This window comes from Castanea sativa, chromosome 3 (assembly GCF_040712315.1).
Source record: "Castanea sativa cultivar Marrone di Chiusa Pesio chromosome 3, ASM4071231v1".
In the NCBI taxonomy this organism is placed as follows: domain Eukaryota; kingdom Viridiplantae; phylum Streptophyta; class Magnoliopsida; order Fagales; family Fagaceae; genus Castanea; species Castanea sativa.
The window spans coordinates 529,021-550,402 of NC_134015.1; the positions used below are offsets into that span (position 1 = coordinate 529,021).

Sequence of the window (21,382 nt, forward strand, 5' to 3'; positions counted from 1 at the left end):
AGTATTATATCAACTAGAGTTTTATATAAGTATGAATAATTTAACAACATTTCATATTTAATTTTTATATAATTAAAAAATGTTATAAAATAGTTTGTTTTCTCAACGAATGCATTAATAAGTTTCAAATGAATACCTTAACATTTTTATATGGATGAAAGAAAACCCAATCAATATTTATAAGAATCACCATTCATCAATACGTTGTCTTGTATAACACAAAACAATATCAAATTGAGAAATACATAACTTCAAAACAATATAAAAGAATAGTTTAAATAAAATAAATAGAAGATCCGTAGAAAAAGATGACAGAACGTGGTCTTTTGACTAATAAAATGGGATTATTTTTTAAAGTAATCAAATCAAAAGATGTTCCCTCAAAGTTAAAAGAAGACAAAAAAAGACCATTACGGATATTGATAATTGGATTATTAAAAAACTAATAATTTGTAGTAATTGATTTGGATGAAAGTAAGATTAACCCTATATATTATATCTGTCACACGTGAGAGGGCGGCTGAACGAATCTTCCACTTTTTTTTTTATTATTATTTTTGGGTTTGGTTTGAGTTTGAGTATTTGATTTGAGTTTGTGTTGTTGACTATTGAGATCTGTGTGAACTGTGAACAGTGATTAGGGAACACGTGCACAGAGCACAGTGGGTACACTTGGCAATTTATTTTTGGTTTATGTATCCATCTCCGCCGTCCTTATTCCTAACGTGGCACCTAGGAACCGCCGCTTGTTTGACACTCTGGCCGAATTGATTTGTCAGGTCCACATCTTCACGCGCTTTGTTATACCCGTGGGAAACAAGACAATCTCATGATAGCCCAAAAACCCAAATTTATTTTTAAAATACAAATTAAAGTGTTGTACCAAGTATTAGTTTTTTTTTTTTTTTTTTTTTTGAGATAACAAGTATTAGTTTTTGATATGCATAATTTTTTTTTTTATCATTTTGCATTCCATTTTCATGTCATGTGTATACTCCCTAGCTAAATAAGTTTTTTTTATTTTATTTTTTTTATTTTTATACAAGATAGAAATTTTACTTTAACCTAATTTAAAGATATATGTGTGTGAAGTTTTTTCTTAAAAATTTGAACTCCGACTCTTACCTTCTATACCCACAAGTATTTATACTTACGAAGTGACCATTACATCAATGGTATGCAATAATATATGAAAGTTACAACTCTGGTTTGTTTTCTTCCAAAAAAAAAAAACTCTTGTTTGTATGCAGGTACAAATTCAAATGAATATGGTGTGGGGAGTAAAAGGACCCAAGTGGGCATAAGGGTCTTTGGGCTATAACAAGGAGGGCCGACCTGCTCTTAAGTTAAGAATTTATTAGTACTGCAAATCGGCCCATACGCCGAGGGTCCGAGGACACATCCGATGGTAAGTTTCTCCTCGGATAGACCCAAGAGAACTCGGAGCTTCACTATGAAGGTCAAGGCAATATTCCGAAAAGACTGTTGGTTAAAGGGGGAAACCCTGAACCTTCTAGATACACCGGTGTTAAAAAAATACCAAGAGCAAAGGCTGCCATCTCCACATTAAAGACCCTGCACCTACCTCCCTGGCCGCATTAATGGGGAAGTGACCCCTAAACAGTAGAACTGAAACTTCTGGTCACTATTCAAAGGCACTAAGAAAAGAAATATCTAGGGGGAAGGGTGTTTGAGCAACACGTGGATAAAGTATCAGAAAAAGAAGTATTTAAGGGGGAATCTAGAACAGAAAAAGAGGAGATTTTTTTGTAATCTTTAAGAAGAAAAGAGAAATAATACAGAGGTGGTCCTCGGCTTACGTCTAAGGAGGTCTATTTGCAATTATCGTTTGTTATTCACAAGTGTTTGTAACTCTTAGCCTGTTATCAAGTTCTCAGTACCTCTAACCTAGATTTCAAGCCCACACTCTACAAATTTCATTGTTTAAGGCTCATTGGGCCTGAGCCCATAGTTGTCTTTGGGTCCAGGTGCAATTGTGCACTTACATATGGTATGTAGAAGCCAACGCTAGAAATATCAATGCATTCATCCAAGACAATGCAAGATTGGAGTTATCTATAGGGTCAATGTCAAGCCTCTATAGTCTTATTCGGAAATTTGGATTTTCCATGGACATCGTGGTAAATCTTGAAGCCAATATAGAATATGATTCTTAGCATGAAACAAAAATTATATAAATTTTGAATAAAGTATAAACACACTAACAGAAAATGGGAGAGGTATAGAATAGATACTTTTTTGGTAGTGGTGAATTTTTTTTTTCACAATGGGATTAATTTCCATGTGTGGTACTTTATGACTTAAATGGAATATTAAAGATTTACAAAATTTCTAACACTCATTTATCTATATTTTATATAATAGGATTCTTTTATTTGAAATGGACTAGAATGTGGTTCAAAAATACTCTCATTAATGAAGAATAACTTTATTTAAAAATAGGATTATAAATGTTAAATAACAAATAACAAATTTCATTTTGAATTTAAAAAGAAAACTCCTAAAATTTAGGATTTTTTCCCTTCAAATTCAAAAAAGAAATTAAAATTACCTTGTTTTTAATAGTTTATCATTTTTATTTGTTTGAATTTTTTTCAAATTATAATAAATGCAAATTATTAATATTTATCCAAAAAAATAGAAGAACCCTTGAGCACACGCAACGTGTATGCTTTGAGGCTAGTTTTCCTATGATACAATTCAACAAACCAGTATTCTCAATGACAATGATAAGTGATGACAGTGATAAGTGATAATCTTGTAGCTTTGACAGGTTGAATAAATTAAACTCAAAATTTCAATTGTTCATTTTTGTTCCTAGAACATTGGATTTAAACATTATTACTCTCTTATTACCTTATGGTTTATTTAAATTGAGAGAGAGGGAGGGGGAGTAGAGTAAAATTAGTTCAAAATTAGTCTATTTTTAGCCAAATGTACCCTACTCTCCCTCCCTCCCCCCAATCCAAACAGACTCTTATTATCCCACTCATAACCAACTTAGGGCAAACATGAACTCCAATTGTATTTAAATATTTTTTTAAATGATTAATGACTTAGTAAATAATATACAACATTTTGCAGGGTTAAAAAAAAAAACTCTTTAATCATTACATATTGAGAGTTAATTGACAACACAATTTAACAAAACTAGTGACTTTCCTTGCAAACTTGGTAAATAACACAATTCATAATGATGGTATATAGTATGGGTGGTGCTTTTGACGACAAAATGATGACTGTGGGGCTTAATATGAAGTGCTTGGTTCGGCAAATCTAACATGTGCCCTTCAGCATGCAAGTTCCTGGGAAATATAATGCTTATGAATCTGGATACTTGGGAATGTAATTATACTCATGTTTAAATTGATTACAAATTGATTATGATTCCTTGAACATGAAATCCCTATATTTGATTTACTTTTAGGAGTCCTATAATAACTATGGGCAAGACTTAGGTGTAGTATTTAGGTGCTATTCTTTAGGTTCTCCTTTTAAAATTCTGTCATATGAATTTTTTATTTATTTATAATGGAAGTATATATTTTAATTTAGTAATCACATAGCTGAATCTTAAGAGAGGAATCTAAAGTACTATACCTAAGTTTTGTCTAATAAGTATATATTCTTCTCAAACTATACTTAGGTTTAAAAATACAATGTCAAGATTACCCATCACTTTTATTTAGCTTCCTACAAATAAATGAATAATAGAATATGAGATGTGTATGAAGTCAAATCTTCTAAAATAATAGTGTAAACAGTAAACACATACAATACCAAAATAATTATTCTTAAATTAAAAATAATTTGGTAGGATATCATGAATTTTCAATCAAAGTTCTTCATTTACAATTAAACAAGAAAATGATGCATTGTTCCATGAATCCTAAAAGATTGAAGAAGCCCCTACTAAAATTTTAAAGATGGTCTTAGGAGCATTTATATCATTACTCGTTACAAACAATTGTGTAAACTTCAATTAAAAATATGTATATTATTAAAACATTTTGATTGTAAGATTTAAGTGACAAAGGTTATCTTCTTAAAAAAAGGAAGGGAGGGGGGGAGGTTGAGATGTTGTAATAGCAGAAGTTCCGTATGGGTTAATTTGTAAGTTTTAGAGAGCTCAAGTGAATTAATTAACGACCTATAAAATTTTTATTATTCATTTGTGGCCATGTAGTAAAATTCAACAAAAACCAATATTGTCGATAACAAAGTTAACCTTGTAGCTCGGTGACTAGTTGAATAAATAAATAAAAAATTAAGTGGAATATATTAATGTTTCTGGCAAAATTTCACTAAATAAAAAATACAAAAATGGTGTAATGGTACTCTCACAATACTCAAATCTCAATAGATCCTAATTATTCTCTCACACAAATAAATAGTTCTCTCTCAGTCAAAGGTTGAGGTTGAATACAAAGTTAAGGCACGTTTGGTACACTGTAATGATTATTACATGGGAATAGGAATAAGTATTACAAAGAATACATTAAGTTAGAATGTAATAAGTATTACTATTCATTAGTTTGATGACCATTTAGGAACAAAATCCTAAATATGCATCCTCAATTTAGTAGAGTATAAAAAGAAAGTGTAATTTAATCATTTTTAAGTCAAATTTCCTAAAATAAGTATTTTAGGGTGTTCAAAATAGAGCTAATAATTAACAACAATGAAAAATTTATTTTCTTTCCTTTTGAAGATGTGGCAACTAATGGCATTTTAGGAATTTAAAAAAAAAAAAAGTTATTACATAAGGTGAAGGAATAGATATTCAGTACTTTTGATAAGGAATAATTATTCCTCATTTTGAAGAATAGCTATTCATAAGGAATAACTATTCATTGTAATAAAAATATAACCAAACAACTGAATAGTTATGCCATAAAAATATTTATTATATTACAGTGTCTACTACAGTTTACTAAACATACCCTTAATGGTTGAACCATTGTCAAAGAGAAGTTTTCTCAACTTTGCACAAAGTCTCCTTCAAAGGGATCTTTTATCTTTCACTCCTACATTTTGCCACACCACACATTCTGCATGCACAAAGGCACATATATACAGAGCAAAATAACCAAAGCGTCTGTAAGCACTATTGTGCATCCATGCAAGAAAGTCATGTATGCATTTAATGGAGATGTGATACCACTTCTTGACAATGCATCAAAATCACAACCTTCAAGAGGCAAATATGACCTTGGCATGCACCTAGAGCTATGCCTATAATAACTTGTGTTGACGATGCATGCAAAAAAGAGAAGGACACATGCAAGCACAATTTGGCTTACAGTGCCTTTTCAATTAGCAGTTCGCCAATTCCATAGTCAAATAAGGTGGCTACAATCCAAGTTGGCTGAGCTAGATTTTCTAGCCTAGCTGACAAAGCCATATTTGATTTGGTTAGTTTCTATGTGATTTCAATCTACAGTGCACTTGTTAGTGCACTCAGTTCAAGTAGGGGATCAAGTAGGAGTGTGTATAGGTTGGGTTGATGATATTTTTCAAATCCAACCTATCATATTCGGGTTAAACAAAAAATCAACCTATCACATGGGTTCAATCCAACCTAATCTAACCTACCTAGATTAGATTGGACCTATAGGTTAAATAAATTTTATTTTATTTTAAGACAGAAACACTATTTTAGTCCGTATATTTTGAGATCATGATCAATTTGATTTCCACATTTTGGTAGCAGTTAATATGGTCTTGTTATTTTCAACTTCCAATCAATTTAGTCCCTATCATTAACTCACTAACAAAAAATGCTTAGATGACAAACAGTTTGCATTGTTGGTGCACATATGGCTAACATAATAATATAAAATCAAATAATTAAACATCAAAAATCCACATAAGTATTTTAAAGATAAAATAAAAGCCATGTCAAATAAAAAAAATCTAAAAAATTTAATTGAAAGAAAAAAAAAAAGAAAAGAATTCAAAACAAAATTTCTCAGTTTTTTTAATTTTCTTTTATACTCTTCCAGTTTCTTAGGATTCGTTTGGGAGTTCATAAGGGAATGGAATGGAATGATCATAAATGAATAGAAAGGAATAGAATGGAATTGAATGTATTTAAGTAAGGGAAAAGAATGGAATGGAATGGAATTAAGTAACCTTGATTGGATGTTAAAATAAAAGAATGTAAATGAATGAAAATGAATGGAATGTAAGTAATCTTGTTTGGGAGTAACATAGAGAGAATGAAATGGAATCATTTTATGACAATATTACCATTAGACCCATATTTTAAAATAAATGGTTGAATATATAGGAGTATTTTAGGAGTTTTAGTAAAAAATTCATTAAATCTAATTTCATTCCCTCCCATTCCTCCCAATTTTGAAGGGAATGAAAATTTGAGGTTTTAAAGAAATAGAGAGGAATGAGTGTTTCCTCCTACTCATTTCATTTCCTCCCACTTAAACTCCCAAATAAGGGAAGAGAAGAATATTCTAAAATTATTCTTTTCATTCTTTTCGATTCCATTTCATTCCCTCCTCTCAAACGAGGCCTTAGCTACCAAAAGCTTACCCAGAAACACAACAATCTGGAAATAATAATAATAATAATAATAATAATAATAATAATAATAATAATAATAATATTAGGCTGCACAGATTCACCCTGACCCCTTACCATTCACCCAAATTCTTAAATACAACCTAACAAAACAAAATCCACATCACTTGCACAAACCCTCGCCCCAAAGTCAAAGAGAGAAAGGGCAACTTCAGATTGCTTCAGCCACCAACGACGACATGAAAACCCAACAATTAAACTAGGCTAAACTGCGGTGGTGCGACATGCTTGGGTTGAGGACAAAGGTGAATCAGCCTCCATCGTGGATTTCGTTGATGCAAAGAATTTGAAGGAAAAAAGCCATTTGAATTTGATTTGGGCTGTCTATTGGTGTGGATTGTCTAATCGAAGTGCAATTCATTGGGAATGATTCTATGACTTTTGTTATTCGGAATGAGACCAATAACGTTACAAAAATTGAAACTTTTCTCCAATTGTTTCAATATAATGCTTTAGGATTTGGGTCAACTTTAGAATGTTTAATAATGTACTATATAGTTTGTATTGAATCTTTTCAGCGCTTGGGTTTTGAGGAATGAGTCTTTTCATAGCTTGGACAATTTTATTGAATTATTTCTTGTCCAAGTTTTTTGCAGTTTCTTTACATTTTTTGTGTTTAATATTTGTTTAAGATATAGAGGAACTTTTTCTGATTGTTGTTTTGCTGGGTACTGTGTTTGGTACCTAAGAAAGTGCAAGAATACAAAAGAAAATAGAAGAAATTGAGGATTTACAAAAAAAAAGAAAATCGTTTTCTTTAATTTTTTTTTCTTTCAATTTTTTTTAAAGATTTTGTTTATCTGACATGGCCTTTCTTTTCTTCACTAAAATGCTTATGTGGATTTTTGATGTTTAATTAGGGGTTGGTTACACACCCCTGATTCAAGCCATTTTTCACTGCACACCCTTAATTCAAGCCATTTTCTAACAGGGATTTGGTGGACTAAGGAGCAAAAAATGCTCAACCACGTTGACTATGTGTGCCTACCCCTATTGAATCATCGATAGATGCAATTTTAGGTTTGACAGACGTGCACTACAGTTAATAATTGAAAATTTAATAAGATTCAATAGAAAAAAAAAAGTAGAAATAACCTTTTATATTAGTAAAATTATTACTATTATTTTGATAGTTATAATAAGAAGGGGGTTTAAATAATAGCTAGTTCTCTTTTTTGATACAAGATGTTTCTCTTAAAAATACTAAGAGACGTCAATTAGTTAAATTACAACTCTTATGCCACTAATAAAAACTAAATTACAACTCTTATGCCACTAATAAAACTATTAAACATTCTCGTTTCCAACTTTACATAGTAAGCCTAAAACTTCACTACCCTAAGATCACATGGAAGGTCAAAAATTAAAATAAAACGCCAAACATGACCATTATCCATTCCCTATGGTCCATTAGCATTTTAAATTATTTTGAATAGACAAGATAAAATTTAAAATCTATGATGCCAACAACTATAATGGTTAGACCCTTTTGTAGTTGTACTCTAGTTAAATAATGTATTATAAACCTGATTTAAAACACTAATATTATTATTTTTGTGTGTGTTCTAATAAGCATTACTGTTTACTAAAAAAAATTAGACAAATATTCCAAGGTAGGATTTTGTTTTGGTACAATGCAATATTCGAATTAAGTCTGAAATAATAAGATAAGATAAGAGTTTGTGAATTGAAATAGTTAAGTATTTTATAAGTTACTAGTGATAATTTAGAACCAAAAAATAGGATAGGGAAGTTGCAAAGGCGCGTGGAGCGAAGAGGGAAAGATTAAGGTGTCTGTCCAATAAGAATGAAAAAGGCTGCACATGGGAAACTTTGGGTTTCGCCACGTTCCTCCATTTATGAGACTTTAAGCTAGCTGTGTTATGACTTATGACTATGATTCGTATCTGAATTCTCAACCCAAAAGTGTAATGCGAATGTGATAGATAGACTTATTACACACTTTGTTAACACAACTAAGGAACCGCGTCTATTATTTCATTTTTCATGTGACGACACGTGTGGTCCGTGTGACTGACTCTCTATATATTCACCTATTTCTCCGTTGCAGTTTCATTCACACAGCACACACACAAGTAGTCATTGGATTAGTTACAAATATACACACATATATAATAACTTTCCAATTTTCATTTACTCTTCTCTCTCCCCTCAAAAACCCCTTTTAGCCTCTTCAATTTTCAACACCACCAAAGAAAAAGCTACATACATAGAAAATGGCTGATGAAGGCACAGCTACCTGCATTGATATCATCTTGGCCATTATTTTGCCTCCTCTTGGGGTTTTCCTCAAGTTTGGTTGCCAGGTACCTAATTCATTCATTTTCTTTATTTCTTTTCATATTTCTTTAATTTTTATATTTCTTTCTTATTCATTTTTCATGTGGTTGATAAATAATTCAGATCGAGTTTTGGATTTGTTTGTTGCTGACCCTTTTCGGCTATATCCCTGGGATTATTTATGCTGTCTATGCCATCACCAAGTGAACTTCAATCTTTGTAAGCATCCACTTATCTCTCTCCCCCTTGCTTCTGTTTCTTTTTCTTATATAAATCAAAGATTTATTAAAACAAAATGTTATATAAATATATTTTTAGACTAGAATAACCGATCTCCACTTGATGTGTAATATGTGGCAATTGAATACGAAAGATAAAACGTTTGAGATGCATGAGTTACTTTTTATACATCGATACCTTGAAGATAAACTGTTGTTGTATAAGAAGTCTGCAGTTTTTTGTTGTTGAAAATAACATGGGAAGAATAACTCACTTGAAATTGCATTTTGATCTTTTCTTCTAAGTTGAACAAGTTTGAATTAAAAACTTCTTGGGGCTAACAACTAGATGATTTGATACTACTAAAAGAAGCTAAAATCACAACTTGATCTAAAAAGAAAATAGAAAGAAAAAAGAAGCTAAAATCACAACTTTGCACCCAATCTATTTACTTGGAGAATTGTAAAGGGTGAAATTGTAAACTCACACGAACTATCACTTTTACTCCATCATTCCATCATTCTCCTTCTCCGTATAACAAATTTTGACAGAAGTTGTATTATTGGCAGTTTTCACATCAACAAAAAAAAAAAAAAATTGTTAAGAGTATTCCCGTTAAGAATTGCAAATGCTGCTAAATTTTAATATCAAGTTTGTAAAAAATATGCTCCATCAAAAATTGTAAATCCTATTAATTTTGCAATCTAGTTACAAGTTATATCTAGCAGTCCACTGTAGTAAGATTGTAAAAAAAAAAAAAAAATTTGTTTAATGGTAGTTACTTGGTACAAAAAATATAGTATGAATGGTATTTATTTGAAAACATAAAAAAAAAATTAAAAAATATATATTTAAATGAAGTGGTAAAATAATAGAACTTGTTAAGTGTATAGTAAAGTGTATAGTAAAGTGAGACTTTAAAATGAATAAAATAACTTTTTAAAAGATTAAATGTTAAATTTTTTATCAATGAGAATGCTCTTACAATGTATTTGTAAAGAGAATTCTTAAAAGTAAAAACAAAAGCAGAGAGGCCCCAAATGTCACTCTCTCTCTCTCACTCATGACTCATGGGGCTGGATAGACTCAATAGACAGCGTTTAATGCATAGGTCCCGCGTGATCTTGACGTAACCTGCTCTATACTTCTTGTTTTTCAAGTTAATAATTGTGACTAAGTGGACTGCCTTTTTCCTCTAATTATTTATGATTGAGCTGGGCTAAGCTTTTGACAGTTTTTGCATATTTTTTTGGGCAGGTGGAGGTGTGACCTGTGAACGCCAATATGTCTTTTGTTTTTCTGATTTGGGGTTCGTTTATGGCCGTTGATGGACAGTTGATTCTTCTTTCTGTGTGTCAAAGTGTTTAAGATTTTCTTTTCCTTTCTTTTTCTTTTCCCTCCTTTTTTTAATCTGATGTAAAGGTGGAATATTGGTTATGTGATTAAGACTTTGACGAATGGTGGGTACCATTCGTCATGTTAGTGTTTCTTAAAACCTATTCATATTTTAATGTGATTTGTGTTCTTTTTCAACCAATTTGTCTATGGAGGAATGATTTTTTATTTTGAGTGATCTGTCTTTCTTTTACATTTGCGTTATTGGTAAGCAAAACAGCTAGTCCTCATATTATTTAATTTACTTGAATTTATGGGATGCCTTAAAAAAGCAGTCACTCTTAGAATTTTAGATGCTAATAGTACTAGGTGACAATCTAATACAGCAAACTGTACCATAGATTTAGTCTTTGTTAACAATGATGGCTTCCTTGGACAAGAGCTGAGGAGGAGAATAGAACAAGAAAAGGAAGATGACATGCATCTAACTAAAGCACAAGCTCAATAAAAAACCAAAGAAGAAGGCATGCATCTTACTTTAAATTTAAACAATTTTATAGACATACAGCTTTTGAAGCTGTTAAGAAACTTGTGAAGGAGTGCCTTAGTCTTTTAAATTAAAGTGCAATTGATGTTCATTTACTTTTCTCAAAAGAAAGTTTTAGTTGTACACATTTAATCCACCATAAATTTCGTTATAGTGCAACCAATTAAGCATTCACAAATATACTTTTTCATTTTTAAGAATGTGTAACTAATAAGTATTTGTTATTTATTAACATGTACTCTCATAGTAGCTAATTCTGAGTATTTTTCCTCCATGGCCAACCTATGAATGTAAAAGTATTTTCTTAGAGATTTGTCATCATTCATCAATATGGTTGCCTGTTTTGATTGGGAGTAATTTATACATACACGCATCTAGTAGGTCTTGAACACACGATCTCAACCACCACCTTAATTGCTGTTATGATAAGAAGGTGCTATAAAGTTCATGTAGATATCATCAACATTTTAGAATATAAAAATAAGGGAATTATCCATTTAAAAAAATAAAAGCTTGACAAAGCAACAAGGTGGCATGTGGAAGCAAATTCCTTTCACATTAGGTAGTACGATAACATCATCATCAATCAATCAACAATGACAAAAACAAAAGGTCACAAGCAGCCAAAACGGTAGTTTCACCAATTTGAGAAACAAATGAGCTTACCAACATCCACCCTCCCCTCTGTTTTGATTGGGAGTAATTTATATTTTGTACTAAAAGTTTACCATTGTGATTATCAAACACCTCAATTATTTGGTGTGTAGAAGATTAGCAAGAAGGAAGCTTCTCGTTTCTCATAACATGGATATAATACAATACAGTGATTGAAAACTGAAGCTTCCAGTTCCAGATCAAAGATTTGCCTAATTGCCTCACCTTACATTGACCAATACACAACAATTATGTCTCATTCAACTTTCCTCTTTTTCTTTGAACTGTCATTCCCTATGGCACATGGGGCAATGTGCTTAAGAGGTCTCTGAATTCACCCAAGCACCCCAAACTGCAATATCATAGGTTCAAAACAAACATCATTATTTCCTGTCACAAGATTTTAGCAACAACTACAAGAAGATTCAATTGTTTCCTTTCCTTGATAAGTATAACAATTTATTTAAGCACAAAGGTAAACAGGAAGAATACGTACAGGAGGAACAAATGAAAGGGGGGGAAAAGAATGCAATCTTTCACTAATATACCAAATATACTAACAACTTTTAAGGATGGATAGGAGTGCTCTAGTGTATTCGGTGTTGTTGGTGCCTGGGGTGCTGATGCCTGGTGCGTGGGGTGCCGATGTGGCCAAGGGCTGCCTATGCCAGTGAGCAAGGGTTGCTGCTACCATGTGCATTAGAGTATATGTTGTTCTAAGTAATTGTGTAGTTAGTTAATGGAGTAGTTAATGGTTGTAATGGGTATTATTCTGTTAGTTACAGCTGTTGAGTGATTGGGTGGTTAGTTAGTTAGTTAGAAGCAGTTATAGAGTAATACCATTGTACCATAGTTCTGTAAGCTCGGGCACAAAGGGATTTAGGGGTTCAGTGTATATTGTTCTAATTTGCATACCGGTATGAGATTTTCTGGCCGTTTCTGCTGGAATGGAACAAAATTCAAAACTTTGAGTTTTACAATTTACTTACAAATCTGTTAATTGTTGTAATTGAAAGTAGTCTATTACGAGAGTATATCAACTATAAGAACTTTTTTTAAAAAAAATTTGTTAGGGAAACCACCTACACCAGTTTTTTTTTTGGGATCATTAGATGACATCAATAATTTCTTCTAGCGGGCCAACTCTTATTTTTTGGGGTACAGCATTTAAAAAAGTAAGAACTACAACCAGCCAAGCACTGCAGCCCTTGAACGTGGTTCCACCACCACATGCTAATATAACTATAAACCAGCCAAGCGCTGCAGCAAGAACTTTCTACAATAATGATGGAGGTCTCACTAAAATGGATAGTAAAAACACCCATTTATCATTGAATGGAAAAGGGAAATGAATATTGCATACCACTCAGCACATATCAAGTAGGTGTAAAATTGTCAAAGTAAAGATATACACCCAAAAAAAAAAACCCTTAAATGCAAGAAAGTGAGAAAAAATAGGGTAAAGGAGAGGTGGTTATCTTTTAAAATCAAACAATCCACAACTCTCTTCTTTTTTTCTTTTCTTTTTTTTTTTCGGATAAATCAAACAATTCATAACTACAAATATACTAAGATAGTGGCGAGGGGCAAATGACAGTTTTTATAACAGCTGTTAACTCATTATATTAGAAGTTATACATAATTAAAATTTAAAGATAACAAACAATGGGGTAACATAATAAGTAAAATTAATCCCATTGTTTGATTATATTAGAAGTTATATATGATCTAATTTACCCCCTCCATTGCAAATTTCTTAAATTTCTTAAATTTAAGAATTTTTTTTATATATAATTTTAGATTGAAGAATTCTAACATGTACTTTAAATTAGATCATCTTAGTGTTGCATATCTAAAGAGGCCTTTATGGACATATCAAACAATGGGATAACATAATAAGTAAAATTAATCGAGAAAGATTATAGGAGGTAGGAAGCATTGCATGAGGAACATTACTTCATGGACTCTATTTTGAACAAGAAGTTCAATTAAGAAATGAAAATAAACAAGAGTTCATGTAGAGTAAGTACCTTCAGTCATCTAGCACACAGGATTAGTAAGAAAACCCCCCAAGAATCAATCATGCACAACGAGTTTGTTGTATTCTTCACCTGATAGTTCTACATCCATTATGGCCACAGGATCCAAATTTCCATCTCCCTCAAGGAATACTCTAAAAATATCATTTGAGCAACCAAATATAAATGTCACATCAGCTGATGAAATCACAAAAGGAATCAAGCGAAATTTCAAGTCCCAGCACACTACATCTGGGATCACATAGCCATTCATTTCAAATTTCTTTCTGATTGATTCACTTTCATTAGTCTCCCAGCTACACAAAACTGAACTGCCAATATAAGTGAAAATAAAATTTTTATTTATCATCTTATCTGTGCTCAGGTTGCATTCAAGAGCCAAATTTATGACTTTATCCAAAATATCCAAAACGTCAAAAAAGATGCTATCATGAGATTTCAAAGTCTTGAGCTTAGATCGAAGATCTTCTCCTTCAATCTTTATAAAGTCCACATCAAATGAGGTATTCCGTACAGCCACTTTTCCTTTCCATGGGCTCTCACAGAATTCAGAAGTTAGAAGACTAAAAGCATAGCACAAGTTTGAGAAGTTATAAGATGGTGCAGTACTAAAGATTGAATTGCAGTTGTGAAAGCATCCTTTGCTAGAGAAGTCTTCAACTACTCTCCTCCAATGATACTCTGCGATTTCCTCCCAAATGCATAGTTCAACAAACTTAAAATCTCGTGAGGAAGCAATCTGCTGAAATTGAATTTTGGCTTCACCGACCGCTTCAGATACCGAAGGTGACGACGAATTCGCCAGTCATCATGTTTAAAGAATAACTTTTTGTAAGTTTTCATAGCAACAGAGGGGACTCGATCATATGGAAGACTGTCCCACTCGCGACGGCTCATGTAAGTCTCAGGCAGCTCCAAGACTTTGCGAAGTGGGATAAGGACCTGTTTTCGCAAACGTTCTCGAACTCGATAAACATAGTGAGCCTCCTCAATCCCTCTGTACTCAGCATCAGAATCATAAGGGAAGAGCTTTCTAGCAACACTCTCACAAATGAGAGTCGAACGATCATAAGAAGAGTCAAGACTCAAGAGAAGGACACCACTATGCAGCCAAACTAATCTTGTCAATCTGGCCAATATTCAAGAACTCAAGATCGGATTTTAACAGTCGAGCAAAGATATCGGATATACGTTCATATAAAAAGCGATAATCCTCGTCGTTATTGTATTTCTCAATGGCCTTTTTTGCCATTAGAATTCTTTTCTGGTCCCTCAACCGCATTGTCATTTGCTTCTCCCCTGATGGTTCTTCAATTATTTTTGAGTATTTCAGCTTTACTTTTTTGTAATTCTTCACCGTAATAATTTCTCTCCTCTCATAAAATTCATATTTCCGAATTTCATAGCCATAGAGGAGCCGGTAAAGAATTTCGAGCAAGTCTTTCAAATAACCGAATTTGGCAAACACCTCGAGATTGTATGCTAGTGATTTAGGGTGGCATTTGTAGAGCCATAAAAGTGAGGCAAAAAAATTTGCTTTGCCACCTTTCCTAGGAAGAAGCAAATAATTTTGAGGGTGGTAAGTGAATTGTGGTTCCAAGATTTCTCTAAAAGGAATTTCAGAGCATACAGACTCTGATGATCGTTCCCCCACTGGTAAAGATCTATGCAAGGACGACAAAATTGAAATTGATAACGCTTTAAATAAGGTATAGGTGGCATGAATTTTTCCTTATCAAAGCTGCCACTTAGCAATAAATCTATGAAGGGGTCTTTGATTTTGATATTGAGATGATGATCAACAGATGTGGATGGATGATCATGATGGACTTCTTGTGGCCCCAACAACCTAAACCCATGATGAGAAGGATTGGGTGGGTGGAATAGCAGAGCAGAAGAAGATGTGTATTGCTTTCGGTATTGTAAAAAATAATGAACTTCTGTCAAACCTCTCCGCGCTTTATTCATAGGCATAAACATACGATCTCTTTTATAATTCACACTTTTTTAGGTTTGACTGTATAAAGTTTTGATACAATTTGGTAATGTCGATACCCAAGAGTCAAGTCAACAAATCCTTAAATCACAATTAGATTGAGTTTGAGTTGGCCAATTTTGGTAAACCCCTACCATTTTAGGAATTTCGGATTAAGGATTTATGGTAAGACAATTATTTTAGATTAAATAAAGAACTTTTTCTTTCCTACATTTTGTGTACATTCGGATGTATGGGGAAATTGTAAAATATATATATAGATATATATATTAAACTATCACCTGATTTGTAATTGCCCCCTAAACTTTGAAATGACAAATCTGCCCCGTAGGGATTTCCAATTTTGAGTTTTTACATTTCAGAAGGTTTAAGCGAATTCATTGTTTGGATGGGAATTATGGGGACTATTTGATGAAAACTCTCTCTAATTTGACTAGAAAATAATAGTGGTAGGATGCTATTTGATGAACCTGACAAACACGAATTGCCGCCCCTAATTGGAGGGGAATATTTGGGCTAATATGACAACTGGCTAGGATTTTAAGTGTATTTCTTATATTTGAGAAATTAGATATAACCAATAAAATTTGGCCATGTGTTTAGGTTAGATTTAAATGAAAATGGTAATATAATTTATATGAAATAATATAATTAGATTTTTAAACTTATATTATATGATGAACATTAAGTTTTAGGTATTTAAGCGTTATGTGATATGAGAGGTTTACCAGATGTTACCTATTACACACTAAACTGTTACCTATTACCAGATGTTAATCTATTATTGGGTGCCATTGCAAGAATGGAGCATTACTCTGTAGTCGTTACTCAAATTAAACGAATGGAATCATTTGGAATCTCTCCCAATGTTTATACTCTCACTGTTTTGATTAATTGCTACTGTCGTTTGAATCGGGTCGATTTTGGATTCTCTGTCTTAGCAACAATTTTGAAACTTGGCTATCTGCCAAACTGTATAATTCTAACCACTCTTGTCAACGGCCTCTGTCTTAAAGGTAATTTTTTTGGAGCTGTGAGGTTGGTAGAGGAAATGGTGAAGAAAGGGTATGAGCCTAATGTGATTACTTGTGGAACAATAGTAAATGGTCTGTGTAAGATTGGCCAGACTGGTGTGGCTATTAGGTTGCTCAGGTTGATCGAGAAAGGGGGCTGTGAACCCGATGTGGTGCTGTATAACACAATCATTGACAGTTTATGTAAGGACAAATTGGAAACTAAGGCTTTGAACCTTTTTTCTGAAATGATGAGTAAAGACATTCAGCCAAGTGTTGTCAAGGACTATGCAAGTTTGGCCGGTGGAGGGAGGCGGCTACCTTGTTGAATGAGATGGGGCAAAGGAAGGTCATGCAAAATGTACGAACCTTCAATATACTGGTGGACGCTCTATGCAAGGAAGGGATGTTGAGTGAAGCAAAAAAAGTTTTTGGAGTGATGATTCAAAAAGGCATTGATCCTAACATAGTCTCATACAATTCTTTGATTGATGGTTATTGTTTGCAAAATAAAAGAAATGGGGCAGTTAAGATGTTTAATATGATGGTTGAGAAGGGTTGTTCTCCCGATGTGCGTAGCTATAACATATTGATAAATGGATATTGTAGAAGTAAAAAATTAGATGAGGCAATGCGTCTATTTCATGAAATGTCCAACAAGGGAATGATTCCTAATGTAGTGACTTACAACACTCTTATAGGTGGGTTATGTCGAGCAGAGAGACCCCAAGCTGCATTGGAGCTATTCCATAAGATGCAAGCTTGTGGTCAACATCCAAATCCCCAAACCTATGCCATCTTGTTAGATGGATTTTGTAAGAACAAACAAATTGGTGAGGCGATGACAATGTTTCTAGAGATGGAAGACAAAAGGCTGGACCATGATATTGTGTTTTACAACATCTTGATTGATGGTTTCTGCAATGTTGGGGAACTTACAACTGCAAGAGAAATCTTTAGTGGTCTTCCTGCAAAAGGATCGCATCCTAATGTTTGGACTTACAATATAATGATCAATGGATTTTGCAAGAACGGACTAGTTGATGAAGCGAGTGAGCTGCTTGAGAAAATGGATAGCAACGGCTGTTCACCTGACCATCACACATATAACACATTAATCCAAGGGTTTTTGCAACATAGAGAGACATCAAAGGCAATAAAATATCACAAAATGATGGTTGTCAAGGGATTTTCAGCAAACGCAACAACTGTTGCCATGTTTATTGACTTGCAGTTGTCTAATCAAGTGGATGAATATGTTCAAGAGCTGCTTTCAAAGTTTGTGTGAAGGTTATTTAGTTTCTCAAGATCAAAGAAACCTTTTATATTTTAACCTATCAATTGTCATTATGTGAGTGGTATATTTGCTTTGAGTAAAATTCTATACTTTTTATGAGATGGTATTTCTTTTCATTTATGTGCCCAATTTTGTTTATTCCTTTTACTGTTTGATATTTTGTCACAATTTTCTTGTGCAAGGATGTTGTTGCCAAACTTTTGACCAGGCATTGGGTGTATTATACTGCCCTCTTAGGTGGTTACTCAAGAGTCCCAGTTTGAGACTAGATTCATAGATCTTATTCTACTGCAAGTCTCTAATATGCCAATAGATCGAGGCTGTACTGAATGCGTGCAAGGTATTTTGTTAGTGCCTGGTATCAAAGAATATAAGATGGGGAGGGTGAGGGTGAGGTTTTGCTTTCATAGATTGAGACGGCAAAAGGATCGTAGCTGGCTGCCATAGTTGGAAACTCAGGACTAGCAGACAATCATCTGTCTGGCTGTCGAAGAAGCTTTAGAGGCAGCATGAAACAAAGGATTTTAAAGCTTATTATTCTTCTACTAAATCTAAAGCTGTGTCCATGTTTAAGAATACAAGGCTTCCTAGATGGCAAATTGAAAGAGATTGCTGTAGCAGAAACGGAGTCTTTGTTTTTCGGTTTAGGTTCTTACGTGTTGCTACTACTAATGCTTTTTGCTAACCCACTATGACCATCTCCCCCCCCCCCCCAAAAAAAAAAAAGAAGAAGAAAAGAAAAGTAAAAAAACAGAAAGAAAGAATTAAAGTTGAAAGAGATTGTTGCAAAGAAGAAAATGGTAGAATACAAGGCTTCCTATATGGCAAAGTTCAAGCAGTCATGAAGGATGTATGAAACATTGGCTTTCAAATGGAAGGAATATGGTTAAAACTTAGAATGTTAAAAAACTACAAGAAACTTGGGGGCATGTTTTGGGAGTGGCTATCTGTGATGGCGGGTGTCATTGTATTGGGGCTATGCGGGCAAGAATAGAAGCAGGCAATGATTGGATTGAAGAACATGCTCTAGGATTATGCAGGGCAGTGGAGCTGGGGCATTTTCATTTCTTAGTGGGGATTTTTGTGTACTTCTACCACTATCATTTTTTGTTATTTGTTTACTGTTTTTGTACGGTTGACCATGAATATTATAATTATTATTATTATTGAAAAGTAGATGTTAACAAAACTTAAATATAAAATATTAATTGATTTCCAAAAAAAATATATTAACTAGTAATTTTGTACTTCAAAAAGTATGAAAAATGACTTCAATTAAAAGAAAATTATAATTTAAAAAACTCAAAGATTGGAGCTCATCTCATCTCCGACGGGTTGATTTGCGATGGTCAGCTATCTCATCTCCGACGAAAAGCGAGCCGTTGATAGATTGAGCACTCTTGGCCACTCCATTTTCCGATTACTGGTCTGTCTTTCTCTGTTTGTTTCCCGAGAAATTATGGAAATTACATAGCAAAACTATCCAAACAATTTTTGGTATTCTCTCTCGTTTTCTCTCTCTCCGTCGGTAGATATATCTCTTCCTCACCATTGGTATGATTTAGGGGCTATGATTTGGATTACATGTCCTTTGGTATAATTTTGGGGCTAGGGTTTGGATTACATGTCCTTTGGAATCTGAAGTATTGGTTGGATCTAAGAGGCACGAACATATTATATTGAAGAAATGCTTAAAAAGAAGTTTCTAAGTGTTAATGGTGTGGTGTAACAATAGTATCAATTTAAGTATGGGTTGGATCTATGAGGTGTTTGGTGGTGCTATGTTTGTTATTTTATCTGAGAGTTTGATGCTGATTTTGAAAATTCTATGTGCATGTTAATTATTGAAAATCAGCTATAATATAGGTTTTCCCAATGGATATATTGATTATACCAGTGCAGTACAAGTCTTTGTGTTTCTCAAGCTATTTAAGCTAAAATCAATGCAATTTGATTAACCATTTTTATTGGTTTTTTGTGTTATGGAGTATAAATTAGAGTTTTTTGAGTTCCCTAATTTTGAAAGGACTGGACTATGTGATATCAAGAAGTTGCTACAAATGTATAATTTATACATTTGAAACTTGTGTTAAAGAATACTCTTCTCTGTAGGAAATTTGGAGTATACACAAAAGCTTTTGTAACTGGACTTCCAAAAATCATTAACAATGTCATATCTAGCTCATCTCCTAGTGTAATCTATGATTAAATCACAAAACTATCTTCATTTGTTTGTCACAGATGATTCAGATCATAGACAAAGCCTTTTAGATTTTAATCATTTTGTCAACAAATTAACTTATACAATACGTATAGATTATTTATGGTAGATAATGAAGATCAATCTCAAAGAGAAAATCCCATCAGGAAGTCAAGGATTTAGCTGAGGAAGAAAATGAGCATAACCTCTACGCATTCACTCCCAAAGGAAAGTGAGGAAGATAATGCCTCTCAAAATATAATATATGTTATATTTGTTTGAATAAAATTCTCCATCGGAGATCTTAAATGTTTAACACTTACACTTTTTTTCATGGGTGTGCAGATAATTTTTGACAATATTCTTAACAGAAAAATCCCCTGGCCCTCTATTCCTAGCGACATGTCCTATGAGGCCCAAGACTTAATTAATAGATCAGTTATGCTTTGTGCCTTTAATGTGTTGATATTGGCTTGTAATTGCTTGTCTTATCAATTTTGTGTGTGTGTGCATGCGCGCGCATTTAGGTCTTGCTTTATTCATTCACTGTATGTTGTGAGCACAAACAGATAGTATGAATGTCAGAAACAGAAAGTTCTTTAAAAAAATATTTATAAAAAAAACCTTAAAAATTACTAAATAAGCAAAAAAGAAGGTATGATTTTTGCCTTGAATTTGGAGGTTACTAACAGATTTTTTTGAGATTGATAACATATCTTCTTCTAATGTAATTTTAACACCATGCATACAGACATGCCTTCCTACATATAGTTTTTACATTGGGTAATTTACTTACTGTTCCCTTTATTTCCTAAGTTTATGGTGTAGCTACATGTGTTCGCGCAAAATCAGATTATTGTCATTTTCTTCACATTGCGTCATACCCACAAATTGGATCAGTTAGACAACTTGATCTACCATTTTGGTGTGTATTTAGACTATACTTTACCATTCACAGTGGCGAAGCACTCATTTTAGTTCATGTCTGTTTGTGTAGTCAAATAATTATTCGACTTCAATCCTATTCTTCTTTAGGTTTCTTATGCATGATCCAGTGGAGCGGTCAGGAGCATATGGATCAGCAGAGGTTGTATTCCAATTTCTGGACTCTTATCATTGACCAAGCAAGAAGATTTTTTATTTATTTTTAGTAAAAAAAA

The 21,382-nt window shown here is 33.0% G+C and overlaps 3 protein-coding genes and 1 pseudogene across 3 annotated transcripts in view; 3 read left to right on the plus strand and 1 right to left on the minus strand.

The window, feature by feature from the left end:
- The window catches only part of LOC142628000 (hydrophobic protein RCI2B-like), a 55,094-nt gene extending 44,420 nt beyond the window's left edge, over positions 1-10,674 (plus strand). Inside the window, exon 3 of the mRNA XM_075801919.1 lies at positions 10,399-10,674. The gene's annotated coding sequence lies outside the window, so the exon portion shown is untranslated. The remainder of the gene's footprint in view (positions 1-10,398) is intronic.
- Positions 8,687-10,674, plus strand: LOC142627999 (hydrophobic protein RCI2B-like). Its single transcript, XM_075801918.1, has 3 exons — positions 8,687-8,948; positions 9,046-9,141; positions 10,399-10,674. The coding sequence occupies exons 1-2, from the start codon at positions 8,859-8,861 to the stop codon at positions 9,127-9,129; spliced, it is 174 nt and encodes a 57-aa protein (XP_075658033.1). The 5' UTR covers positions 8,687-8,858; the 3' UTR covers positions 9,130-9,141; positions 10,399-10,674.
- A 3,702-nt stretch (positions 10,675-14,376) lies between these two features.
- On the minus strand, positions 14,377-16,507 carry LOC142627823 (uncharacterized). The gene is made up of 3 exons (XM_075801719.1): positions 16,473-16,507; positions 14,883-15,380; positions 14,377-14,818 (listed from the first exon to the last, which is right to left on the minus strand). Exons 1-3 carry the CDS (start codon positions 16,505-16,507, stop codon positions 14,377-14,379), a joined length of 975 nt encoding a protein of 324 aa, XP_075657834.1.
- Positions 16,508-16,553: 46 nt separating this feature from the next.
- On the plus strand, positions 16,554-18,146 carry LOC142630069 (uncharacterized; annotated as a pseudogene).
- The last annotated feature ends 3,236 nt before the right edge of the window (positions 18,147-21,382 follow it).

Excerpts from the sequence above, each read along its gene's own strand:
- LOC142627999 (XM_075801918.1), top strand. The coding sequence starts at position 8,859 with ATGGCTGATGAAGGCACAGCTACCTGCATTGATATCATCTTGGCCATT. Across the intron at positions 8,949-9,045 it reads TCCTCAAGTTTGGTTGCCAG|ATCGAGTTTTGGATTTGTTT; the intron begins GTACCTAATTCA and ends TAAATAATTCAG.
- LOC142627823 (XM_075801719.1), bottom strand. The coding sequence starts at position 16,507 with ATGGCACCCAATAATAGATTAACATCTGGTAATAG. Across the intron at positions 15,381-16,472 it reads AGATTAACATCTGGTAATAG|ATCTTTACCAGTGGGGGAAC; the intron begins GTAACAGTTTAG and ends GTCCTTGCATAG. Across the intron at positions 14,819-14,882 it reads TCCGATATCTTTGCTCGACT|TGGTGTCCTTCTCTTGAGTC; the intron begins GTTAAAATCCGA and ends TTGGCTGCATAG.